Source organism: Strongylocentrotus purpuratus, unplaced genomic scaffold, assembly GCF_000002235.5.
Source record: "Strongylocentrotus purpuratus isolate Spur 01 unplaced genomic scaffold, Spur_5.0 spur5_scaffold_16, whole genome shotgun sequence".
Classification (NCBI taxonomy): domain Eukaryota; kingdom Metazoa; phylum Echinodermata; class Echinoidea; order Camarodonta; family Strongylocentrotidae; genus Strongylocentrotus; species Strongylocentrotus purpuratus.
Window position 1 is genome coordinate 12904493 of NW_022145601.1, and position 26568 is coordinate 12931060.

Genomic DNA, 26568 nt, shown 5'->3' on the forward strand with positions numbered 1-26568 from the left:
AGAGAATCTTTGATGTTGTTACAGATCACAAGCACCTCTTTTGGCTGTCGAGGACGAAAGAGTTGGGAAGAATGATTTTGTTACAGAATTTTAAATCACGAGTGTTTTATTTGGCTCCTACATGCTAAATCTTACTGTTGATTCAGTCAGTTTCTAGTTCCTAGATTCAGAGGGCATTCTTAGAAACAGTTTCCCTCTGCCTATCATATCCATTCACTTTTATATGCTAAAAGTGATATAGTACCTTAAAACAAAGTCTATTAAAGCCCCACTGCACTACTTAAAGCTACTTGCACACTCTATAGAGCAAACAACTCATAAGCGGTGACCGTTGGTCCCCCATGATCCTCTTTTTCCTATGTTAATTGAGAGCTGATTTGATGAGATAACCACCTTTCAGTGACCATGCTGGGTGGTCTAATCCCTCCTGGCCAAGCTAGTACAGACAGGCTTTAATGTATGGTGTTTCCTTTTGATTTTGAAATGTAGGAATTGAAGGCCAGGCTTAACTCCACTCGTGACCAGGCCAGCACGTTGAAGAAGAACCTTGAAGGCAGCGAGAACGAGAGGAGGCAGACAGAGAGGGCAGTAGACGCTCACCGGGACAACCTGAGTGTCTCTCAGAGGCAGCTGGAAGAGATCAAGAGAGACAGGGACAGGCTCAGGAACTCACTGGAAGCTACAGGAAGGTAAGCATGAAACCTGTCTATTAAAGGGATTGGATATCTTTGTCTCAGATTCTAAACAAAATTCTGGATTTAGCTCATGCTGCAATCATAATTATAAGCGTTTAGGTCAGTCAGGAACCCCATGACTTTTACAAGCCGATCGCCTGTCTGATTATCAAGATATTTATGATTGGAAGTACAAATTTTGAAAACCATTTGCCAAACGGTTTTCATAACTCTACAGTCTATTGGGGAAAATGAGTATGGTAAAACCGGTCACTCAAAGATTTTTACTTTTTTGAGGCACTTCTTGATCATTTTGAAGTGCAAGTTTTTTATGGCTTCAATATTACACCATATCACAGACACTGATAACACGTAGGGCCGTGTATCTTAGATTTAACATTGTTGAATGATCCCTTTAAAGCCCCACTGCACTACTTGTACATGTATAGCTACTTGCGCCCTCTATATAGCAAGCAATGCCTAATTGTTGACCATTGGTCCCCCATGGTCCCCTTTCTCTTAGGTTAATTGACAGATGATCTGATGAGATAACCACCTATCAGTGTCCATGCAGGGAGGTCTAATCTCTCCTGGCCAAACTAATGCAGATAGGCTTTGAGATCGCCTAAAGCCTCATTCACTCATGATGTGATGAACTGCTCTCAAAAACTGCCGCAGCAAATAAATCATTTCATGTGTAATGGTTTGCAATTGGAGAGGGAAATCTTACTTAAGACCAAGAAAATAACACTTTTAAAATGTTAAATATCGATACTGTCTTTTTCAATACATAATATTCAAGGCTCATTTTCAGCTGATGATTAGATGACAGTTAATACCATTTTATGTTTTCAGTGAGAAATCTGGTCTGGAGAACCTACGTCAGTCTCTGAATGCTCAGATTGAGTCTCTGAACGTAGAGAATGAGAGACTCCAGGCAGCCAACTCAGACCTGCAGAGACAGAGGGATCATCTGGAAGATGAGAGGGAGGATAGAGAGAAGGATAGTATCAGACAGAAGAAGGAGATTGAGAGAAGGTAAGAATGGATGTGAGCTTATAAAGGGAGGGTCGAGGAGAGGGGGAGGATAGAGAGAAGGATACCATTAAGCAGAAAAAGAAGATTCAATAAGGTAATGATTGTAATATGAACTGAATAAATAAGATTGAATAAGATGAGAAAAAGAAAGCGAGAGACTAGAGGGGAGATATGGAGAAATATAGCATCAGACAGAAGAACAGATATGAGGATAGGAGGATGAGAGGATGTTTAGTGAGAAGAGGAGAGGGAGGAAAAAGAAGAATAGCAGTAGGATAGAAAAAGAGTTAAAAAAGGTAATGGAAGGAGATGAGGATAGAGAAGGAGGTTGAAAGAAGTTTAAATTTGAGATTAGGGTTGGGGGGGGGGGGGGTAATAGAATGAGATGGAGGATAAGAGGAAAGATGGATGGGATGATGAAAGAGCAAATACAGTCAAACCTGTCTATGGGGACCGCCCAAGGGAAACACAAAAAGTGGTCTGTGTAGACAGGTTCCTTTGGTTCATGTTTCAATGAGAAACCATTTTCAAGGGAAACACAACATGTGGTCATTGTAGACAGGTGGTCTCTTATGCAGGTTTGACTGTATCATCATTATTACTTATGTATTTAATATTTATATAGTGTTAAAAAACAAGACCTCTTATCATGTTTTTCTTCCATTTAGTCACAAGCTTCTAGAGCAGATGGAAGGGAAGAACTCCAATCTGAAGGAGGATATAGTCACCTTGAAAGAAGCTCTCAACAAGGCTGTCCTCGAGAAAGATGTACTGGAGCAAGAGAAGGCAGAAATTAGTAAGTTGTCTATCTATCCAAGTATCTTGTCCTGGTTTGGAGGTTGATTGCAACATCTCTCCATTTCACTCCACTTCTGCCATTCTGGTGCACTCTTGCAGTTTTAGTCCACCCCAGCCCTTGACATTCTCTTCCCAGTTGATTCTGGGTCTCCCTCTCGGTCTACTTCCTTCCACTCTTCCTTCAAATATATCCTTTAAGAGGCTTTGGTGCCTTTTAACATGATTAAAGTATTTGATTTTTCTCTCCTTAACTAATCCTACTAGTACAATTTGCCATGTGCAATATCTCTTTGTTGTAAGTTGTACTCTGATAATAATGTTCCGCTGAAGATCTCTGAATTCATGCAACATTTAATAAATCTATATGACTGGGACCTCCTGCATCAACTACATGAGCTTTGCTTGGGCACATAATCACTCACAATTTTGCTGCTAATACATTCTCAAATAAAGACATACCTGTCTGATTCACGAAAGTTGTGTGCAGTGAATAGAATGAATCACAGCAAACAAAACACTGAAATTTTGCATTTTGTGATTGTTTCTAGCTGTGAAAATGGCTGTTGTTGACGATTTACAGAAGGTTATGGTGCAGGAGTTTCTGGTGTCCATCATTCTTTGATCTTGTAGTACTAATCGTCTCTTTATTTTGTCGTTTCCAGGTGAGAGCCTCGCCCGTCTTGAGGTCCAGAGGGCAGAGCTTGAGGTGGAGTTGAATCGTCTCAGAACCGAGGAGGCCGGTCTCCGAGATTCCCTTCTCAAGATGCAGGCACTCAACGAAGGCCTCGGGCAGGATAAGATTGAACTCAACAAGATTATCATGCAGGTTAGTTTCTTACTACTAATATTATTAGACCAAGTGGATAGTAGACTGGCTGGGTGTAGACCATATGGGAATAGACTAATTGGGTAGTAGATGATCTGTGTTTAGACCAAACGACAATTCTTTGTGCATACATGATGTGGTAAACCATTGACATAAACTTAGTATGGATCCAAGCTTCATAGAAAATTCATATGAACTTGAAATTGATTTTCTTGTTTTCAATTATAAACATTAAAAATAACAATAACAGGTATAAACAATTTTATGCTATAACATAAAAGGATAAAAGGAACCATGAAAATAGCATGAATTCTGCAAAGCCTGATGCCTTCAAACATATGAAAAACACTGTTTGGGTAACTAGATGTTTTATTTGAAAAAGTGTTCATATTTCTTTTGTTTTTATTGAATGACAGATTGATCAAGTTGGTTAGAGTTGATGATTATGTTCTCTAACAAGGAATTTTACTGTCACTCTCATACTAAATATATCCCAATCCTTATTATTTTCACGCAGCTTGAAGCCGAGAAGAACCGCTTGATTGAAGACAAAGATAACATTCACCACGAGAGGGCGGCAATCCGCGACGAGCTGATGAGGGTCGAGAGCGAGAAGGTGGATACGGAGACGGAGAAGATGGGTCTTAATCAGAGTCTGAGTCTGATGGAAGACAACAGGACCAGGCTGGAGGAGGAGATGAGTCTACTCAACAGAGAGAAAGGAGAGCTTGGGGATAACCTCTCACAGGTAAGGACTTGGTAGGACTACAGGGGGTGTAGCATGACGAGATATGTCTGAATCTGTATTCCAGTATTCAAGTCAATACTTATGTCAGAAATATGAGTATTTTACTTTTATAACCTAAAACCTATTGAAATCTTCATCCTAATTTGAGCAAAGGTTGCCTGACCCTTGCCCAACAGCTGTCTAGACAGAAAATCTTCATAGTGGAGGAGCTACTGCAAACAAACTGCTTGTTGTTAATTTCCTACATTATTTCCTTACTCTAACCTGGGCCCGTCTTACAAAGACTTACGATTGATCCAAATCTATCGTAAGTCCTCCACTCAGTCGTAAGTTTGCAGTCTCCTATCTCTCCACTACTTAAAAGACACACACCAACAGTTTACATATCATATGTCTCCTTGATCCAACAGCTGTCCAGACAGAAGAACTCCTTAGCCGAAGAGCTACTGCAGACGAGGAGAGATGTCGAGAGACAGATAGAAGCAGTCACTCGCATCGCCAAGGAGAAGGAGGAGCTGACGAAGGAGAAGGCAGAGTTGATCGTTCAGCTCACTGCGTCGGAGAGAGAGAACAGAGCCCAGGCTGAGGTGAGAAACAACCCAGAGAAGTTAAAGAAGTTGGATTCAAAATTGTTAGATCCTCTTTAGTAACAACAATAATGATAATATCCTGTGTTTATAAAGCGCTTAATACATCAATGATGTCTCTAAGCGCTTAACAGATATATCATTACCCCGGTCATCCGATTCAGACTAGCTCGCACACAATATATGCATATTCTCCACTCCCTGGGGAGCATTTCAGCCGGGCGCCATTTTACAGACGCTCACAATGGTGAGCAAACTACATTACATTAGCCCATTTCACACTAAGGTGGCACTGGATGCATCAGTCAAAATTTGTTAGAAGTTAAAGTTTGAAAGCCAGTTTATTGGTTTCAAAAGATGGGATTAGGAGGTTTGAATCTTAGCTCTTCTTGTTGAAGAAAAATGTAGAGTAATAGTCACTGAGAGAGAGGAAAAGTATGGTGTTCAGTGGTAGATTTATCTTAGGTACCGGTAGCTACCATTCATGCACCTTCTTTAGGATTAGCCTTTTCAGAACATTTTCTCTTTGCAACAGAAAGGTATTCGTTTGGGATAAGATAATAAAATAGAAAAAGAAAGTGGTAGTCATTGTTAAATTTTCAATAATATTTTTGAAAAAAATGGAGGGAAAAAAAAGTGATATCCAGCGAGAAAAGGAGAGGAGAGGGGAGAAAAGGCGTACATATCATGAGAGGAAATTACGAAAGAGAAAGAAGGGAACATTTAGAGAAAAGTTTAAGAACTCAGGAGAGTAAAGAGTGAGGAAGAGGAAAAAAATTGCAGCATGTACATTGACCGTTTCTTAATCTCTTTGATGTTGATATGTAGGTGATAGCTGCAATGAACACAGACAAGGAAAGCCTTGAGAGGACGCTGTATGAGTATCAGCAGAGTCTGGCCAAGCTTGAAGCAAAGAGGACACAACTGGAAAGCGAGCTTCAAGAACAGGGCGTCTCAAAAGAAGGAGTCACAGGTAAGTCCCTTACCCCATAATTTGCCACATGACATTTTATGAAGCAGAGGCTCGTGTACATCAAATTTGGCAATTTGTATCTCTTTAATCGTAACAATTTTTATGGAACAGGGCCCAGTTCTTTACAATGAAATTCAGAACTAGATACTGGAAGTGCAGTATGCCATTGATCTCATTTACGATATATTTCAACTCTCTTGTTCTCTTTTTCATTCTCATCTGGAATCTATTTGAATCTGCCCCTCTATCTGTCTTTCTCTCTATTTCTCCCCCCTTGTCCTCTTTCTCTCCCTTTTTCTTTTCCCCATTCTCTTTCTGCTTTTCTCCCTTCTTTGCCTACGTTTCCACATCTTTCCCACCCCCTTTCTTTTTATCTTTGTTTTTTTTCTCTCTCTCTCTCTTTCCCTTTCTCTCATGTACTCATCGTTCTCTCTCTTTGCATAACAATATCCCTAGGGTGATTCATCATACATTCATGACTTGAACTATGTTACTTTTTCAAATTGTTAAGATTAATGTATTTTTTTGTAAACTCAAATGCGTTTTAACTGTTATTTTATCGTGAATCGATATGCAATTCAGCTTTTGGGTTGCTATATATAATTTTTGATAAACCATTTTCAATTCAATTCAATGCCATATTTTTATCTCTGTTCCTCGTCCCATGACCAGTTGAGCTTGCAAGGCAGCGTAAGGAGATGGAGATCGAGATGACCCGATACCAGAAGGATCTTGAGCTTCTCAACCAGAGGATGGTGCAGCAGGAGAGGGACACCCAGCTCGCTCTCAAACAACGTCAACAGGCTCACGATGAAGACGTGGAGAGACTCAACAGGGAAAGGGTGAGTAAATGTGCTCATTTTTATACTTGCTTAAAGGCATCGTTTAACAATGTTAAATCTGAGAAGCATGGCCTAACTCGTTATCAGTTTCATAAAGCATTTAATACAAAGTTTCTAAGTGCTTAACAAAATCACAAAGTAATGTTAATTTACAACAATATATACGTAATATATAATTCTAATAATAATTTTCCCAATGTATGTATGATGTTAACTCGCATTTTTAGTCTTTAAATTTTTGACGAGATTGAATAAAACCTAATTTGAATTGAAATAGCAATTATGAAATATTATATACCTCACTTAAGAAATCCAGCCATCTGATTGGTCGAATTGCATTCATAAACTTCAACTGTTCCTGTAAAATTCTCGGTAACCATGCATAAAACATTTCAATATTTTTAATAACCATGGTTATTAAAAAAAGTTGGTCAGCCTCCATGGTTACCCCATAGGTTTACATGTTAAAAAATGGTTTGAGCGATGGAGGATGCCGTATGTGTGCGAAGGATTGGTCGGTAATTTCAATACAATTGAATCTCGATCGATCTTACCGACAATTTTATCTTGCATTGTTGACATGAAGACGAAAATAAACTTCCAAAAACAAAAAAACAACATCTGCCGATAGATCTTGATCTAAGTTCGTGCCAATATGCATTGCAAAAGTAAAAGAAGAGTCCGTATATGGAGCTTTTGCGAAGCATTCATCACACGCGAAGCCGGTTTCAATCCATTTTAATGTATATATTGTACAAAACTGCCTTACATGTTAACAACGCGCGATGGCCGAGAGGTCTGAGGCGCTGACTTTAGATACATCACCTTTTGTACGCAAGAGTTCGAATCTCATCTTCGACCAAAAAAAAAAGTATTTTTTATTTTTTATTTTTTAGTCTATTTTTTTTTGGCATATAAAAGTATTAATGACTGCTTTAATATTCGAGAAATAGTTGTTTTCATACGCTCTCGGGAAGGTTACAATTGGGCTATTCCCCTCGGCAAGCCTCGGGGAATAGCACAATTCTAACCTTCCCTTGAGCGTAATAAAACAACTATTTCTCTCAAAGCAGTCATTAATACTATAATAATAATAATAATAATGAATCTTTACATAGTGCTTTATAAATTAACAACCAATACAGAATTACATTACATATTGAACAGATACATTACATATTGAACAGATACATTACATATTGAACAGATAAGTTTACTTGTGAAGGTTTCTAAGTTGGGGACTCAATTAATCTTTCTACATTTCAATTAAATGTCCACGTTATCTTCCACATCTGCAGGAGAGCTTGAAGCTAGCAATGGAGGCAGAGAAAGAGGACCTGGTGAGGAAGACGAACCAGGAGCGAGAGGAGCTGAACGGTAGATACATGCAGGAGAAGGAGGAGCTGACAGAGGATCTGATGGGGCTCCAGAGGGAGAGGGACGAGAGCTTGCTCCTGGCGGAGAATGACAAGCAACAGGTAGATAGATGATGAGAACTTTTCCTTCTTCTAATGATTATACAATAATACACAGCAGTAAAGGCATTAGTAAGAATTACCCACACAAATTACCTTTGGAACAGTCTAACATGCCCGAGTTGATAGCCGAGGGTGTTTGAACTGTTTTGGCGGAGAATGACAAGCAACAGGTAGATGATAGATGTTGAGAACTTTTGCTTCTGATGATAATACAACTTTAATGAGAGAATTCCTAGATGGTAAATGAGAAGAGATGGAAAGGGAGGAAGAGACAGAAGATGAATGTGTTTTGTGTTCTTTAGTCTCTGTATGTATTGTCTGATTTGGGTTAAAGTTCAATCTTGCGGTTTACTCTGATTGGTGCAGATAAAAAGCTTCAGTATGTCGTAATCCATTGCTATTTTTTATTATTTTTAAGTACCAATCATATCTTCAGAAAGAAAAATGTATTTTCAATGATTTTAATATCTTTATCTGTTTTGTAAACATATCTAGTCATCACTTTGTATTTTTTATTTTATTTTAAGATGTCACAATTATGAACCTAGTGCACCATTTCCACTCCTTCTGTATTCTATTCTGTAAAGCGCATTCAGACTTGTGTTATGTGCTGTACAAAAACGTTTAATTATTACCATTATTATTGTTGTTTTGTATGCAGTCGCTGTCTTTGGCCCAGACTGAGAGGAACCAGCTGGTTGAGAAGCTGAACTCATCTCAGAGGGATATGGCTAATGCTTCCATGGAGATGGATCGGATCAAGAGAGAGGCGTTCACTCGAGCTGAGACAGACAAGGTAATGTTGAGGGGTCAGTGACACAAAGATGTAACTCCATTTTGGCCATTTTAAGAAAAAGTGGTAGAAAGATAGAGGTCCACTTGGGCCTTAAGGAGTTAGGTCTATGTTTCACTAGCTTTTGACTTCAATGGGGTGTTGGGTGGAGTTAAGTCTTTGTGTTTCCTGGAAAGCCCACATTTTTCTGAACATTTGATATCAAATACTCATTTTGGCAAAATATGGAGTTAATGTACGTCTTTGTGTCACTGAACCCTCGATATGAGATATCTTCATACTCTACCTTTGCTCATTATTTGTATTGCATACATGCCAACTGTTCAGATTAAAGAGGAACATTCCTCTTTTTGGGAGAAGATAATTATCATTTTAATGCAGGTGTTCCTCTTCCTGTACAAATTTGTCTGTAGTATTGAATAGGAGAGTTAGGATTGTTCCTCTTTTTTTTTTAAATAGCATAATTTGTACAGATTTCTGATTTTCAAATGTTGGCATGTATGGTATTGGATAGCAAATGACCAGACTTTCATTTAGAGGTAAAGTCTGTTGGTTCTCACCCTTTAGAGATTTACAAGTTTCCCAAAATGTCATGGTGTCTGATTGTAGTATAATAATAATAATAGTGGGTTCTTGTATAGCGCTCATGTCAGTCAGAGTTGACCATCATTTGAACAGAAATGAATTCAGTCGTGTTATGATTATTTAGTGAAAAAGATGTTTGCATGTACTTCACAGGATCAATACAATTTCATACCTTTGGTATTGATTGGTAAAGACTTGATGAAACTCACTTTTGAGATGCATGTAGACAGTTGTTAAAAAAATAATTGTATCTTGGTGACTCCTTGACCCATCTATCCAATCCTTAGATTTACTGATAAAAAAAAAATTAAAAAGTGATATCAATTTAGTTATCCATATGGAAGTGTTAATCATATTTATCTTTATTAAGAGAAAAAATACTCAGACTGGTATCGTTTGAGTATGTTATGTAATTTTCTTAATTTAAGTTTTTTGTTTGATCTTGTACAGGAAGCTATCAGAGACGTACAGGACGAGCTGAAAGAACTACGAGCAAGATTTGAAGAGGGAACGTAAGTGATAAATCAACTATATCTAGGCTTTAAAGCCCCACTGCACTACTTGTTGCTACCTGCTCCCTTCCATATAGAAAACAATGCCTAAGCGGTGCCCCATGATCCTCTTTTTCTTATGTTAATTGATAGCTGAGTTGATGAGATAACCACCTGTCAGTGACCACGCTGGGTGGTCTAATCCCTCCTGGCCAAACTAGTGCAGACGGACATCGTTAGTGGAAATAAAATTAGTCGTAACCCAATGGATACCATACTCTAGATGACAAAAAAGAAAAGAAAGGAAAACAAAATATCAACACAGGCAGCTTATTATATTTCAATTCAATTCAATGGATTTATTCATTTCTATCATGGCATGATACTGAATTGTGACAATATTTACATATATTTACGATTAAAAATGTCAGATCTGTATATCATGTTTAAAGGCAGAAGGGCATTAACTCAGTTTAAAATGATAAGCGTTCACTAAGTCCTTCTGGCTCCAAACAGACAGTAGGGAGAAAGAAAAAAGATTGATTGTCATGAAAATAATGGCAAAGTATTAATAAATGTATTAAAGGTACTATGTCCCATTTGCAGGCCCCAAAAAAGAAAAGGTGAAATTCCAACGGCAATTGAAAAACAATACTAATTTAGGACTTCCCTCCAAACGAAAGGGTTTGAAATGGCTTTTAGTGGGAAAATAAAAACCATTAGTTGTCGAATCGATTGCAATCACCTAAGTAATAGTCTGATTTCAGACCCTTTTACCGAATGGTCCTAGGTTTTGTGCTGCACGAAGATTCAATCAGTTTAATTTTGGCCATCACAAGTAGTGGGTTATTGATGTAGACAAATGCTCGTGTAGGCCTACCTGCTACAGCTCATTTTATGTATGTTATTACAAAAGAAAAAAGATGTCGGTCATTCACCCAACAGTGTTTGACAGTAAAGTCTATCAAGTAAATGGGTTTCCTTGCATAATTTGAATACTAGGACACTGCTAATGTTTAAATTTCACATACACATAGGACATACATGACATATTCTTGCAAATTTCTACAGAGTTTGATGTTGGCTGCAAAAGGGACATAGTATCTTTAAATTAAATCCACGTTTCTTGATAGGAATGTTCGAGAGCGCCAGGCCAAGGATCTCAGCAACCAGATCAAGGACCTTCAGAAGGTCAAGGAGGCCCTGCTGAGGGAGGTCAACGAACTTAAAACACAACTCAAGATGGCCGAAGAGAGCAGGGATGGGGTCAGGAGAGAGCTCATCGAGGCGCATCGCAAGATCAGAGAAGGTACAGACAAATATTCTATTAGCACGTCAAATTGGCAACACTTAATCTGAATTTACTTTTCTTTTGAATTAGCTGAATAATGATGTAATGCATTCTCATATTTGTAATTTTAGAACCGAATGTAAAAGTAAAAGCACTACCTGTATGCTGCCAATTTGGTGAGAAAAGATCAGAGAAGGTATATACAAATATTCTATAAGCATGTCAAATTGGCAACAAAAATTATGAGGTTTTTTGTTTCCAAGGACAAACAAAATTCTCTGTAGCTGGATTATGATGTAATGCATTCTCATAGTTGCAATGTAGATGTGTTATTTTAGAACTGAATTTAAAAGTGAAAGCTCTACCTATATGCTGCCAATTTGAGGTTTTATTTATAGTTTTTCACCTTCCTGAAGCTATTCATCCCTTGATGATACAGTAGATGGAGCTGAACCATCAGAATAAATTTACCTACTATTGAGATTAGCATTTTAGTACAACTCTAATACTTTACCTGCAGGTGATGAAGGTCGTGAGATCCAGCGCAAAGAGAACATGGAGCTGAAACGACAGATGAACGATGAGGTCCGTGAGAAGGACGCGATCAACCGAGCAAACGAAGAACTGAGACAGAAGGTCAAGAAGGTGGAGACGGATCGCATCCAACTAAACAGGAATGTGGAGGAGAGGACACAGAAGATTGCTGGTGAGTAGGGAGAGGAGGGATGAGGATGATGACGGATGGACAAGCTCAAAACAAGTTTTTAATTGCACTGCCTCCCTCGGTATAATCTTATTATTTTAATGCAAAATACTTAAAATTGTGATGATTGATGATTGTTAAATGGTATGTTTAATATGTAATTATTTTGTATGAATTTATTTACATGCACCTTCAAAGTCTGAAGAAAAAAAATTATATATTTTTACATTAATTGTCTTGAATCTTGCATGATGATGATGATAGTGATAGTGGATAGTACGGTTATGGAGGGGTGGCAGCAGTAACAATAACAATGATGATGATGTTGGTAATTGTGATGGTTGTGGTGGTGGTAATAATAATGGGGATGATGATGATGATGATGACAATGATAGTGGTGATGATGATTATGGTAGAAATGATAATGATATTGATGTGGATGATAAGAGAGGTGTGGTGGTGGTAATAATGACTTTGATGAATGTGATAACACAACTTTGTTTACCGATTTACTTTGTTGATATATCGTTAAATTCGGTTATTATTTTGTCTCACAGTTTTGGAAGAGAGTAAGACAGCTATACAGAAGGAGGCTGGAGACCTTCGAGCCAGTCTGAGGGAGGTGGAAAAGTCTCGTCTGGAGGCCAGACGAGAACTCCAGGAGCTCAGGAGACAGGTAATTATTGTAACATGATGATGGCCATAAAGCAACTGCTCCCTTTTAGATATCCTTTTCTTGTGTACTCATGAGTATTTTTCCAAGATAAATGTTTTTCTGCACTTAGTTTGCTCAAGTAGTAGTTAGAAAATGAGCGAAAGTCCCACTCCACTTCATGCTACACATTCTAGCCAAGGATCATCCCTGACATTAAATACAGGCTTCTGAGCTAGAAAATTTGTTAACCCTTAGAATTAATTTGTATAAAATTTGGCCTTGAACCATCTGAGAGGATAAATCTGGAGGATCAAAGCAATTTTACAGGAAGACAGTATGCTTAAACATATACTAATTTCCCTTGCCAGTTCCTTTTGCAAAGAGAGTTTTCCCTTGGTATTCTTTTTTAATATTTTGCTTGAAATGTACTTGTTTGGTATTGGCACCAAGGGGAATAATTTATGGTGAGATTTCTGATTTAATGTACCTGTAATTTAGCTTTTTGCATATTATCTTCACTGATGACATCACATTTGTTTCCTCCAATCAGGTCAAGACCCTTGACACGGATAAAGCCAAGCTGACCAAGGACATCCATGACCTTCAGAACCGTGTCGCCAGGGACGACGAAAAAGAGGAGGAGAATAGGAAGGAGATCTATGCCCTCAAACAAAAGGTAAAATAACAAAGAATGTTGGGTATTTACTGATGTTAAAAGTGATTCCATTCAATTTTACAACATATTTGACATCTGTTCAAACAATACAATTTATAGCTTGTAATGGGTACGCCCGACTACACAAATACATAATATTCATTATAAATAGAAGAAAGGGATAAGCAAAGAGGAGAGGAGGATAGAGAGCTTGGAGAAAGAGAAAAGAAGATACATTGTGTATCGAAAGATCATTAAAGTGTCATTACACATCTCTATATTTTAAAGGAACTTTCAATTTACTGGTTTGTATTTTTGTTCCCCTGGCATGAATGTAGGCTAGATGATCATCAACCAGAGGTCCTCTGTTTTATCTGAATAATTTTCAGTAAAGTAAATTGAAACACATATTACTCACTCATGCAGCATTGTGTCTGATAGGTGTCCTTTGATTTGCTAGCTTAAATATTCTCTAAATTTCCTTATCATGATATCCAAAGCGACAGTTTTAAATTGTCCGCCGCTGAAAGCAGAATTTGTTGTTATTATATCTATTATTGTTATCATTACCTTTCTAGGAGGAAATACGTACATATTTGTAATAGAATAGACAGGTGTTTCGAGAGCACCTGTCTATTCTATTACAAATATGTACGTATTTCCTCCTAGAAAGGTAATGATAGTTTGCAATCTCCTATCTCTTATGTACATAATTGTGATTGATATACGCTAGATATCAATCACAATTATGTACATAAGAGATAGGAGATTGCAAACTTGCAATTGATTGGAGGACTTGGGATTGATTCAGATCAATCGTAACTCTTTGTAAGAAGGCCAGGGTCCAGTGGTAGAAAACAAAGAGCAGTTGTTTGATTGAGTTTCACCCTCTATCCTTACTTTTCTCATGATTCAGGTGATGGAGACAGAGGCAGAGCGGGAGTCCGCCAGGAAGGACGCTCAGAACCTCACCCGTCGCTTTGGCGACCTGGAGGAGGAACTCCGTCTGAAGGAGAAGGATTACGCAATGTCCGTCGACGAGGCCCGCTCGGCCGAGAGACGCATCTCAGAGAGGCTACGCACCACGGAGAACGCGCTGGACGAGACCAAAGCAGATCTAGGAGACCTGAAGCTGAAGCTGAGTGCTGCAGAGGGAAGGGTCAATGGTCTGGAATCCCAGTTGGCTCAAGTTGAAGGTACATCTTTTAACTTTTTATCCTCTTCTTCTTCTTCTTCTTTGGGTTAAGTCTACCTCCTTCACAGTTGAAGATTCTTGCATACTGATGAGTGTGTGTGTGCTTACAAGAGCCAGGTGCATGGTGCAATTAAAATGGTGCAAGTAAAACAATTATTTCATTTCATTATTCATCCAGTAGCTCTTCATCCCCTCCTTTCTTTCCAATGTTTTCACCATTTTTAAAGTAATGGCACTGTAACATTACCGCGCATATTTCTTGCCTTTTTGCATGAAAGTAGTTGATATAATCTTGTATGATATCAACTTTAGCAGACTGAAAAATTTAGTTAATTTAGCGTAGTGGTAGGTATATAACGCTGCATCTTTCACATAAAATCCATAATTGTTGAAATAATAATTTTATCACATATTGGTACAACAATTTATACTTAGTTCATTGATCTATGCTAATTGATATCAAATTGTCAACCAGATACGGCAAGTGGCACTTTTGAATACACCAATATTACCAATAATTATGTCTTTTTCTTCCCGACCCATCTTTAATAGCAGAGTCAAGATCCAGTGACCTTTACCGTAAATCTTTGTGTATAAGACGCACTTTTTTCCACCGTAAAAATTTGAAAGTCGGGGGTGCGTCTTTTAGACAGGTACAGGATATTTTGAGTCCTCTTAGTGGTTTTCGAAAATCTCTGTGTCACAACATAGATTACATAATGCGAATAAAGAATAGAATCTACTATTTGAAGTTAACCTACGTTCCTTATTTGAAGGGAAGATAATTTTTTGTTTGTTTTTTGTCTTGAATATAGGGGTGCGTCTTATAGACAGAGATTTACCATAATTTTTTTTCTGTTTCTCTTTCTCATCTAGGAGCGAAGCAGGAGGTGGAGTTCAAGCTAGGGAGCCTGCATTCCACCCTACGTCGAACCCTAGGCATCGGAGCTGGTGGAATGGGTAGCTCACTCAGTCTAGCTAGTAGCACTTCACCAGGACCAAGATCTTCGCTGAGGGATAGGAGTCCTAGTCCGGTACGAGCACGTAGGACCAGGTCTCCTGTCAAAGGTGAGTCCTACCTCAAATTGTAGTTCTTAAGATATTTGTTAATGAGTCCAGCTAGTAGTACTTCACCAGGGCCAAGGGCGTCTCTTAGGGATAGGAGTCCTAGTCCGGTACGAGCACGTAGGACCAGGTCTCCTGTCATAGGACAGTCTAACATCTAATTTATATTTTAAGTTGTGTTCTCTCTTTAATCTATACATTGTACATCATTTACTATCCCTGTACATGTACATGTAGCTCCGGGCACTCTGTACCAACACATTCTTACCCTCCAGTAAAAGAAACACTCTTAACCGATCAATTTTCAGGTTTTGACAACACCTTCGCCTCCACTGCCGATGGCTTTGGCACCCCCATCCCCCGTACCGGGTCCCCTGAGCTACAGGACCGGTCCGCCAGCCCCCTCCCGACCCGCAGTACCTCCCCCACCCGTATGGAGCAGCTCGTGGCTGATATCGACCCTGAGACCGTCAGGATCGCCCTCAAAGACTTCTCCCAGCAGCTCAAGGATACAGAGAGAGAAAGGGTGAGTTCCTTTAAAGGGATTGGGTAACTTTGTCTCAGATTCTGAAACAAAATCCTGGAATTAGTTCAGGCTGCAATGATAATTATAAGCCTTTAGGTCAGTCAGGAACCCCATGATATTTACAAGCCGATTGCCTATCTGATTATCAATATATTTATGATTAGAAATTGAAATCAAATTTTGCGTTTTCATAACACTGCAGTTTTCTGGGGAATACGAGTATGGTAAAACCAGTCACTCAAAGATTTTTACTTTTTTGAGGCTTTTCTTGGTCACTTTGTAGCGCAATATTTTTAGGGCTTCAATACTACACCATATCACAGACACTGATAACACATTCAACACGTAGGGCCGTGCATCTGAGATTCAACATTGTTAAACGATGCCTCTAAAACCTTTTGGAATCAATATATTGTCTGATCTTGAGGTTAAAAGAAGAGTTGTTTTTTCGCCTCGTTTTTCTCAATAAGTCTAAAGTGACAAACTGTTTGTATGGATGGAATCTACTTTCTTTAAATCAGTTGCTAACATGTCAGATATGTTGGGGCAATGTTTCAGGTCTTCAAGAGAAAAAAAAATTATTCTCATGTTATCTTGTTTCAAATAAAAATAGATCAGTTAAACTGGTCCATTAAAAGTTGCTGGGGTAACTTTATTTGTGAGATTCCATTTTGAACTTGAATAAAAGCAGTAAGTCATGGGATCGTTTACACACATTTTTGCACCAAATTCATTCCCTGGCATACAAGAAAAGTGGTCTTTAGAGATACATTGTCTTCTTTTTTTCTTCTTGACAGGATTCTTTTATGCATGTTCAATGTGAAATCTTCAAGTTGGTCATTCTGTATAGATGGTTTCTGAAGCTGGTTTTATCATACACACATATAACTTAAATCATTGCCATTTCAGGATGAAGCCTTCTGTCGTATTCGCCTGATCACCCAAGAGCTTGCTGAGAACGAGGCAGCCAGGCACCGTGTCGACCAACGCCTGCAGCAGTTCCAGAAGTCCCTGACCGAGGCGGAGGAGGGCAAGCGCGGCGCTGATGGACGTCTCAGCAGCGCGCAGACTGCCCTCATGCTTCAGGAGGAGACAATCCGTCGAAGCGAGAGGGACCGTAAAGGCATGCAGGTAAGGTTTCTAGTGATCTATCTTTACGTGCCATGTTCTGAGACGTTGGCGACCATCGAATGCCACAACTCTCTGTCCCATATTTTATGAAGTAATTCATTCTCCCTGAGATCAATTCCACTTTCAGAAATCCCACTCCTTGAGCTACTCATCCACAGAATCCTCCTTCTACCCCTACTCCTCCCCCCTAGATTCTTCCAGGACAGTGCATGTGATTAAAGTCTGAAATCTAAAAGAGAGAATCATTAGTAAGTGGTCATCAGCCTTGGGAGTCGGTAATCAAAAGCTTTTAAAAAGACAAAGGCTTAAATTACAGCAGTACTTACAGGAGTTGTTTTCTAGTCATAATGTGCTCTATAAAGGAACAATTCTAAACAGCCATTTCGATTTTGATATATCTTTCTCGGTTAAATCAGTGGCTGAAGATGGGAGGAAAAATATGTTTGTCCATATAATCAATATGGTGTGTGGTGATAAAATGTAAAGACTAATTTTGGAAATGTATTTTACAATGTCTCATTTCATACGTATTGGAAATTACATGGTTTTGGACACTTGTGAATTCTGGGGCTGTCAGAGTGGCTTCAATTTTTTTTTTTATAGATTTAAGACTTTAATCACATGCACTGTCCTGGAAAAAAATATTTTATACTCCTTTATGTTGTTAATAATTTGTAAGTGGTCATCAGCCTTAGAAAGTCTTAGAATTACAGGAAGTTGTTGTCTACAAGGTGATGTTGCTAGTGAATTGGCAAAATCATCACCAAATAATATATGAGCAAGGAATAACTGAACAAATTTATTCAATCTTCAGGAAAAAATCAACACCTTGGAGCGTTCACTCCAGTCGGCCGAGGCCGAGAAGCGTAACCAGAGCGACCGCATTGCCAAGATGAACCAGGGCTCACAGAGGATGGAGGGAGACAAGCGATCTCTCCGCGAGACCCTCGAGGCATCGGAGAACCGCTGCACGCAGCTGGAGCTGAAGCGACGGGCACTAGAGGGCGACCTTCAGCGGTCCCACCTGTCAATGAACGACAAGGAGACGGAGAGCCAAGTCCTGCAGGATAGGATCGAGGCCCTGATGAGACAGATCCAGGACCTGGAGAGTAAGAACACCTCGTTGCAGTTGACCGTTGACCGATTGTCCAGCTCCCTGGCCAGGTCCGAGGAAGGAGAACACACTCTCAAGGATCAGGTGAGAATTGTTCAGTTGTACCCATCCTTCTCATAAACTTCAAAATGTCCCGAAAGCCATTTTTCATGTACAGTCAAACCTGTCTATAGCGACCGCCCAAGGGAAACACAAAAGGTGATCTTTGTAGGCAGGTTCCTTTAGTACATGTTTCAATGAGAAACCATTTTCAAGAGAAACAAAAAGTGTGGTCTTTGTAGACAGGTGGTCACTAAAGCTGTTATGAATGTATCTTACCATTACTGTAACTGTCTATGATTTTGATTATTTATTTTTGTACATTGACCTGTAAACTTTTACTGGTGAAAAAATGAATTTCCAAATCATATTAATCAAATTAATTTCATATCATTTGATTTCATTTCTTTTCAGCTGCAATCTCTATCCCTGTCTCTCAACGACACTGCAATGGAATCCACTCAGAAGCAAGAACAGTTACATCACCTACAACAGGCTGTGGCTAACAGCGAGAAGGACAGGAGAGTCCTGCAAGAAAGATTGGATGCTGCCAGGTAATACTACATCACTAAATTGCTATTTTTTAAAAGTGATTTATGCATTATTAAAGCCTGTCTGTACTAGTTTGGCCAGGGGGATTAGACCTCCTTGCAAGGTCACTGACAGGTGGTTATCTCATTAAATCAGCTCTCAATTAACATTTAAAAAAAGGGGGATCATGGGGGACCAACAGGCACCAATTAGCCATTGTTTGCTATATAGAGGGCACAAGTACCTACAAGTAGTACAGTGGGGCTTAAATGAATTGAAGTTGGACAAGTGGATAGTTGGCACCTTCCTCTTCTGAAGATATGTAACTTTATTTTAAGAACTATTGAAATAATGCCCTCGAGTTTGAAAGGAAACTATCATGAATCTAATAAAAAAATCTCTTGGGGAAAGAGATAAGCTTCTTCTGATTTTACATGATCCTAATGGAATACATTTGAATACATAAGCATAATGTTTTGTTTTAATGCCTCCGCCCACCAAGGGTGGTGCCGGAGGCATTATCTTTTTGGGTCGTTCATCCGTCCATTTCGTAATGTAACCAAATTTATACTCGATATTTAATTCACCTGTTAAGTATATTTGTATTTCCATTGTTAGAATGCAAAGTGCATATATTACATGTTGTTAGGTTGAGCAAGCCATAATGTTTGTCCTACCTAGCAACAATTTGAATTCTTATTGAGGCGCATCACAAAGGCATATATGCATAAGTTTGCGTAAATGGTATATTGCTCAATGTGTATTTCTTTAATCACAGACATGGTGCTAGTGATGCCAAGAAGCAGAACCATCAATTGATAGAGAGAGTTCAGCAGGGACAGAACGATCTAGCCGAGTGTGAGCTGAGGAGGGCAGAGCTGGAGCAACAAGTCAGGTCTTCACAACAGGTCAGTGGTTAATTATAATATTAAGTTCTTCTACAGTGCATTTCAGGACCGTAGGCCCTCACAATGCACTTTACAAAGTGCAATTTATTTACAACCAATAGTGACACTTATCAATCAAAAAGATCAACGTCTGTAAAGAGGCGTAGTAATACTGGGAGACCATTCCAAAGTTTTGGATTTCCACATGCCATTGCTCTGGGGCCATAGGTCTTAGTTGCTCCTGGTGTGATATAACAATGTGATGAGGGCATTAACATCTGTGGTAACAAAGTATATGAGTTCATGCCCTCTTGGCTTCCAAACAGACGATGTTATACATTATATTTTCCTTTGAAGTCTTCTAGGTGTTACTCCACATGCTCTGTTGACCATTGCTCAGCCGCTAGTGTCCTACACTAATAAAACTTCAACCCTAGGTGGTCCAGCACTTATACCTAAACCTAAATTTAACCATTTGCAATCATGGTGAAATGCTGTTTCGTCTACAACCATTTCTTGTACTACCCAATTATGTTGCCCTTGTTAAAGCAAAGAGGACCAAAAAATAGTTGTAGTCTCACAGGGAAACATAGTTGCCAACCAGAATATTCTCATGCAAGTATATCATCGATTAATTCATTATGATTATTAATCTATGTCCCCACACAGCTCGTGAAGCAGCACCAGGAATCGGAGGAGACCACCATGACTCAGATCCAGAGATTCCAAGCAGAGAAACGATCCTTGAAGGAACACGTCACCACACTGCAGAAGGCCTACAGTAACCTAGAGACTGAGAAGAGAGAGGTGCAACGCAGTGCGGGTCGTCTGGAGAAAGATAAGACTGCTCTCAAGAAAACCCTGGATAAGGTAAGCCCTGGGGATATAGATTAAAGCCCCTCTGCACTAGTTTGCCTAGAATGGATTAGACCTCCGTGCAAGGTCACTGACAGGTGGTTATCTCATCTAATCAGCTCTAAATTAACATAAGAAAAAGGGGAACATGGGGGACCAATGGTCACCGATTAGGCATTGTTTGCTATATAGAGGGCGCAAGTAGCTATAATTAGTGCAGTAGGGCTTGAAGTTTTATATTGCATTCTGCATTCTGGCATGGAAACTACAAAGTGATTTGTGTACAAGATGAATTTCATATAAATTCCTCCCTCCGATTTCCATATTGTATTGAAAAGAACAAATCTATTTTGTTCTGAAAAATTAAATGTAAAAAATATTTTACAAGTGACTTTAAATCGTGAATACTTTGTGAATAGCATTCAAGTATTATTCATAATCCTCTTTAGTAAACAATTATTCCAACAGTTCATTATCAGTTTGAGACAGGGGAATGATTCACAAAAACAGATGAAAACTGAAATACAGTTTTCATTGTAATTGGGCTAGTTGAGGTATTTTGTCCCATATGTTAGCAATCACATTTTGGTATACCCTGTGATCGTGGTGAGTAGATTGTTTTACCGAAGCTGAGATGATGATGATGATCCACAGCACTTGCATGGCGTCATGGCCTACACATTTGCTTGAAAAGATGGGTTTTGAGGCCTGACTTAAAGCTTTCTAGCTTGTCGGTGTCGCGAAGAATGGGAGGGAGGTAGTTCCAGAGGCCTGAAGACAGAAGACTTATGAAAATAATAGTTTCATTGTTTATAAAGTTCTTAATGTAATCCTGTGAATCGTAGTAACATACGGGACACAGAAATAAAAATTACATTGGACTGTCCATATCAAGAAAAAAGTGCTTATCGTATTTCTCTCCCCATTTTTCCTGCACTTCAGGTTGAGCGAGAGAAGATGCGCCATGAGGAGGCCGTAATGAGGGCCACGTCGGAGAAAGGAGCCTTAGACCAGTCCCTAACCTCCCTGGACCAAGAAAATATTGAGCTTCAGAGACAGACCCAGGCCCTACAGGCTACTCTGGCTGAGACAGAGCAGCAACATGCCCAGAGGTTAGGATACAAAGCATACTTCTCAAATTTGATCGATCAAACCTAATCAATCAAATCTTTCAATAATCCAGTTGTCGGAATGTTTGTACTGGTGTATGTATGGGACTATCAGACCTAAGGATAACCAATTGTCACGATTGTCTTTTTAGTTGCCATATTCAAAATATGAGCATGCATGTCAAGCTATCTTATTGGATATTGAGCTTCAGGTGTTGGAAAGACAGGGCAAGCAATCATGTGATGTACTACGCTTCCAAACAACGTGGTAATTCTTTTTGTAGCACATTGCCTCCTTGATGAATAGAAATGGCTGCCTCAGTCCCTTGGAAACAAGATGTGTCCTAAAAAGAGTAAGGGTAAAGTTTAACCCTGTGTTGTTCATTCTTAAATGAGGCCAGTGTCCATGTCTTGTCTACATTGTAGTACCTTACCAATATTATGAGATTTAGAACCCGTAGTCCTTTAAAGACCGTCTGCACTAGTTTGGCCAGGGGGGATTAGACCTTCCTGCAAGGTCGCTGACAGACGGTTATCTCATCGAATCAGCTCTCATTTAACATAAGAAAAAGAGGATCATGGGGTACCAACAGACACCGATTAGGCTTTGTTTGCTATATAGAGGGCGCAAGTAGCTATAAGTAGTGCAGTGGGGCTTTAAATCAAGCTTACATGTATGTGTAGCCTTTTATATTTTCATTTGTTTGTTTGTTTGTTTGTTTGTAGATTGATTGAGCTGACGACAAGACACAGACAAGAGACAGAGATCGAGACAGAGAGATTGAGAACAGCTCAGCTTCAGGCTGAGAGGACCCTGGAGGCCAGGGAGAGGGCTCACAGACAGAGGGTCAAAGGACTTGAAGAGCAGGTTAGTATACCCTAATGCAAAGTGGAATAGTCAAGCTTTTGGTGGTAGTGCTATGATAAAACAGTGTATACCATTTTGTTATGGGTATGAAATCTAAATAGCATGTACCGGTAACCAAAATTGTTGGTAAAGTGAGCTAATGTGACAGATAAAGTCTCCCCAATGCAAAGTGGAATAGTCCAGCTTTTGGTGATGGTGCCATGAAAAAACAGCTTATAACATTTTGTCAAGTCTGAAGACATCAGTGCTATACAAGAACTCACTATTACTATTATTATTATTATCTCTGTTTTTCTTCTTCTTTAGAATTCCACCTTGAAGGATCAGATGCATCATGAGGTCAGGAAAAGACAACAGTACATCTCCATGAGTTCCAAGACTAATGATGAGATCCAGGACCTCAGGAATATGCTCAGTAAGAACCAAGTCCAGTTTCTGATTCATGTCTTTATGAGTTTTTCTTTCAGATTACATCATATCTAGTTGGGTTCAGAAATATATTTGGACCTTTCAAGAGAATTCCATATTTCTTAGCCTGTTGAATTGTGATTATGAGATAACTCACCAAAATCAAATTGTAGTCATGGTGTTAATAGAATGTATTGGATGGCAAGCAAGCAAAGAAGAAATTAAGAACCAATATAATGCATTAAATACTGAATTCTCTCCTTCCCATTTAATTTGATAATATAAAACTGCTTGATTCCTTCGGTGTGTGAAGAAAAAAACACCTTGAGACCATGAATTGGCACTAACTGTACAGAATGCAGATAAGTGTAGCAGAAGGGGAGAATAAAGGAGATGATTGTAAGCTGTAGGGAGCATGAAGGAATTCAACATTACTAGTGCATCCACGTCCACGTCCTACATGTACGTCACAATCCACTGACGAAACTACCAATTTGAGATTCGCGTAGACTTAGTGATCTCTTCTTTCAATCATTCATAAAGTCCTTACCATTGGTCCGATTCATTTCAATCTTTTACCATTCTGTTTCTCTTATTTTTGCTTTCATTCAAATCAACTTATCACAAAGGTTGGATTGCCCTTTAAAGTAATTCTGTCACGAGTAAGCTGCACTCGTCATTAGAATTTTGCTATCAATAGGGTCAAAGTTGATTTATGAACATTTGTCTTTACTCCATTCAGGTGACTCGTTGCACTCTGTGGCCCGCGACCCGACCCTTGACCCTGTGCTGCTGGAGCACGAGACCAGGAAGCTAGATGAGTCCATGGGATACTCCTCCTCTCTGCGCAGGTCGGCCAGAGGGGCGTCGCCTCCTACCAGTCTATCACCACGCCTAGCCAAGGACCGCAACCGTAGTATATCCCCCGTTAGGCTGGGTAAACCAGCCAGCACCTCAACACCGGGCATGGGTAAGTTAACTTAACCCTCTAGCATCTCCAAAATGCCCCTTGTACTTTCACATGTTCAGGAAGCGCATCAAGGGGGTGTTTCACAAAGATTCTAAGTCGAACTTAACTCTAAGTCGAACTTAACTTAAGTTGGATTTAAAGTTGTAGCCTTAAAATAAAATATATCCTAAAGCAAAAAATTTAGTATTTTAGCCTTTTTATAATTTCCTCATCAAGAACATGAAATCATGTTGTGTTTTCTTCCAAATAATGTTCTCTCCTTCCTCCGTCTTTTCTTACTATATAGATTCCAAGCTTAGAAGTAGCAGTGGCCGAACTCGATCAGCGCGAGGCCTCAGTCCGTCATCGCTTCGCGGCTCGTTACGAAAGTGATCCGTTTTTTGTAGATTAGCCATGCAATATGTATAGAATTCATCTGCATTCCATTCCAGTGTTAAGAGACTCAGAAGACTTTAACTCTATGATAAAAACCCATGAGTTAATGTCCTTCTGGTTCCAAAACAGACGATACAATGACGTCTCAGATGATTTGTCAGAAAATTTTGAAAGTAAATAATTCATTAGAAATGAGATATCGGAAATCCTGGTTAGGCGATGTTAACAGCATTCCATGTTCAAAGGCAGGAGTTCTCCATTTAAGTTTAACCCTGTTATGACAGTAAGCTGATAGACCGTGTATGAGGTAACTTGCCTTTGAGGCTTGTTGTAGCTAAAGGGTTCACCCATAGCTAGTTGAGAGAATAGTTGCATCACCAGAAGTCACTCCCGATCAGTCAGTCACTTCCTTGAGCTTCAAAGACAAGTTAGTCTCTCTCATAGAAATCATACATGGGAGGGAAGTCTTTGAAGCCCCATGATTTAACCGCACTTACGTTAACGGGGAGATGCGAGTTGGTCTAGTGTTAATGTCCGTGGTACGGTCAGCTCTCTGTCTTCACCTAGAAGTATTTCGGATGGTGACCGTCTGACGCTAAAGTCAGTCCCCAGACGTAAATCATATCTGATTGATACACTTCTGAAAAAAACACAAGTTACAAACTTGTTCCCTTCGTCACAACTATCTCTTTCAATGTGCTATGGGTTAACCCTATTATTGCCATGTGAAGTTATACAATTTAGACAATCAGTAGGATTTTAGCTTTTTATGATCAAATGAGAAAATATTGCAGAGAAAATAGAAAGTTGGCCTAAGCTGTAGATAGCATTGATTCATGTGCAGTGGTGCTGTTTTTGTTGTTGAGGTGTTGAGACAACATGCTCTCATGACTGCCATTTGCTAGGTTGTTTGAACTGCCATTCATGGAACGATCATTCCCTTTCTTGGACCAATTGGATGTGTTGTGCTGAAAGACAAAAATAGAGTGTTTGCGAATATGCTAGAAACTAGTGAATGCAAGATTGCAGTACTTAATGTTTTATGCTAGGAGCATGTAGGGTCATGACATTGGATAGTTGAAGTTGGTGTTCATTTTTTATTTGTTTGATGATGATTGTTTTACCTGACTGCAAAGAAAGCATGTATATGCTTGTAAGTAAACAACCAGGGGACCAATAGCTTTAAGTCCTCTCCGAAGGACTTGGTAATGAGGAGTAATGCCTTACCAAACGGCACGAGCGCATTGACATGGTTTCGAACCCGGGACCTCCCGGTAACGAGACCACTACTCTACCACTGAGCCATCGTGCCTCCTTAAGCGCCTCGTCTGATGTCAGAAAGCAAGTATACATGTAAGGCTGTGGGCAAGAGAACAAGGCAATTATGAATTTGTACCGTGCTTACAGGCACCATTGCACTACATAGGTTTTCAAATCCCAACATCAGGGAAACAAGATCGATGCTTTACTCAAAGAATGATTACATAACAACCACCTGTCTCAAAGTTTTAAACCGTATCGTCTTGTTACGATGCAAAGTGCACAACCTTTGGAGACATATTTCAAAGAGTTATTTGTAAATTTGTCTCTTGGTGCTCGCACTTTGCAGATAAGGTACACTCTCGTTATGAGGATTATGTAAGATAACTATTCACAGGTGCAAAATATTCAAGCTTCTAGATAAAATAGGTTTGATCGTGAATTTGCAAACGGCTTTCTGTGTAGAAATTAGACGTGGCATGACAAAACAGTTCTGTACGATTATTTATTTTAGATTTGATGATAGCTTGCTCATTGTTGAAGACTTACGTAATGTGTACATTGACAGTGGATACTGAAAAGAGATATTTAAAGATGACGTGAGTTGAAATAGTTGAGAGTTTATATCTTGATGTGCGTTTTCTGATCAGATAGACTTTATCGTGTATGTTACAGCGGAAATTGAAAAGAGATATTATAAGCTGTATTGAATTGATTGAGATTGGTATGCAGGCATTATTTGCTTGGTTTGTTGCAGATTCTCCTAATTGTTATCATAACATTTTAGAGTTTGTATGAAAGACAGATTTTTGATGTGCACATTAGAAAGATATTTGCAATGCTTGGTTTTGGAATTCAATCTGATATTTTAACTTATTCAACTTGCATGTTTTGTTCATGTTTTTTTGTTGGTGGTAATTGAAATTACAGTATATTATTCTCTACTTCACTCAAAACAGTACCTTATATCATTTACGGGAATTCTCATGTGGAAAGAAATGTTAGGTTAAAATATGCTCTTGAATTTGCATTTTTATTTAAACCTTTTTTTCATGTACTTCCAGTACATCCTTTTCAAGACCTGTATTTTAAAAAAGA

General features: G+C 39.1%; 1 protein-coding gene across 5 annotated transcripts in view; it reads left to right on the plus strand.

Moving 5' to 3' along the window:
• LOC589622 (rootletin) overlaps positions 1-25220 on the plus strand; it is a 71611-nt gene extending 46391 nt beyond the window's left edge. For 3 of the 5 annotated variants that reach the window (XM_030986821.1, XM_030986820.1, XM_030986822.1), the window contains 28 exons: positions 490-689; positions 1530-1712; positions 2381-2508; positions 3173-3336; positions 3854-4084; positions 4495-4671; positions 5500-5644; positions 6317-6486; positions 7785-7964; positions 8626-8760; positions 9793-9854; positions 10967-11142; positions 11645-11830; positions 12385-12503; positions 13033-13158; positions 14054-14333; positions 15209-15400; positions 15706-15923; positions 16833-17054; positions 17869-18252; positions 18622-18761; positions 19517-19646; positions 20295-20495; positions 21423-21592; positions 22316-22457; positions 22764-22872; positions 23608-23835; positions 24122-25219. In XM_030986821.1, the coding sequence (XP_030842681.1) occupies positions 490-689; positions 1530-1712; positions 2381-2508; positions 3173-3336; positions 3854-4084; positions 4495-4671; positions 5500-5644; positions 6317-6486; positions 7785-7964; positions 8626-8760; positions 9793-9854; positions 10967-11142; positions 11645-11830; positions 12385-12503; positions 13033-13158; positions 14054-14333; positions 15209-15400; positions 15706-15923; positions 16833-17054; positions 17869-18252; positions 18622-18761; positions 19517-19646; positions 20295-20495; positions 21423-21592; positions 22316-22457; positions 22764-22872; positions 23608-23835; positions 24122-24207 (4884 nt within the window). In that variant the 3' untranslated portion in view covers positions 24208-25219. Of the gene's footprint in view, positions 1-489; positions 690-1529; positions 1713-2380; positions 2509-3172; positions 3337-3853; positions 4085-4494; positions 4672-5499; positions 5645-6316; positions 6487-7784; positions 7965-8625; positions 8761-9792; positions 9855-10966; positions 11143-11644; positions 11831-12384; positions 12504-13032; positions 13159-14053; positions 14334-15208; positions 15401-15705; positions 15924-16832; positions 17055-17868; positions 18253-18621; positions 18762-19516; positions 19647-20294; positions 20496-21422; positions 21593-22315; positions 22458-22763; positions 22873-23607; positions 23836-24121 lie in introns of all 5 variants that reach the window. The other 2 variants (XM_030986818.1, XM_030986819.1) reach the window with 1 other exon arrangement.
• Positions 25221-26568: the final 1348 nt, after the last annotated feature.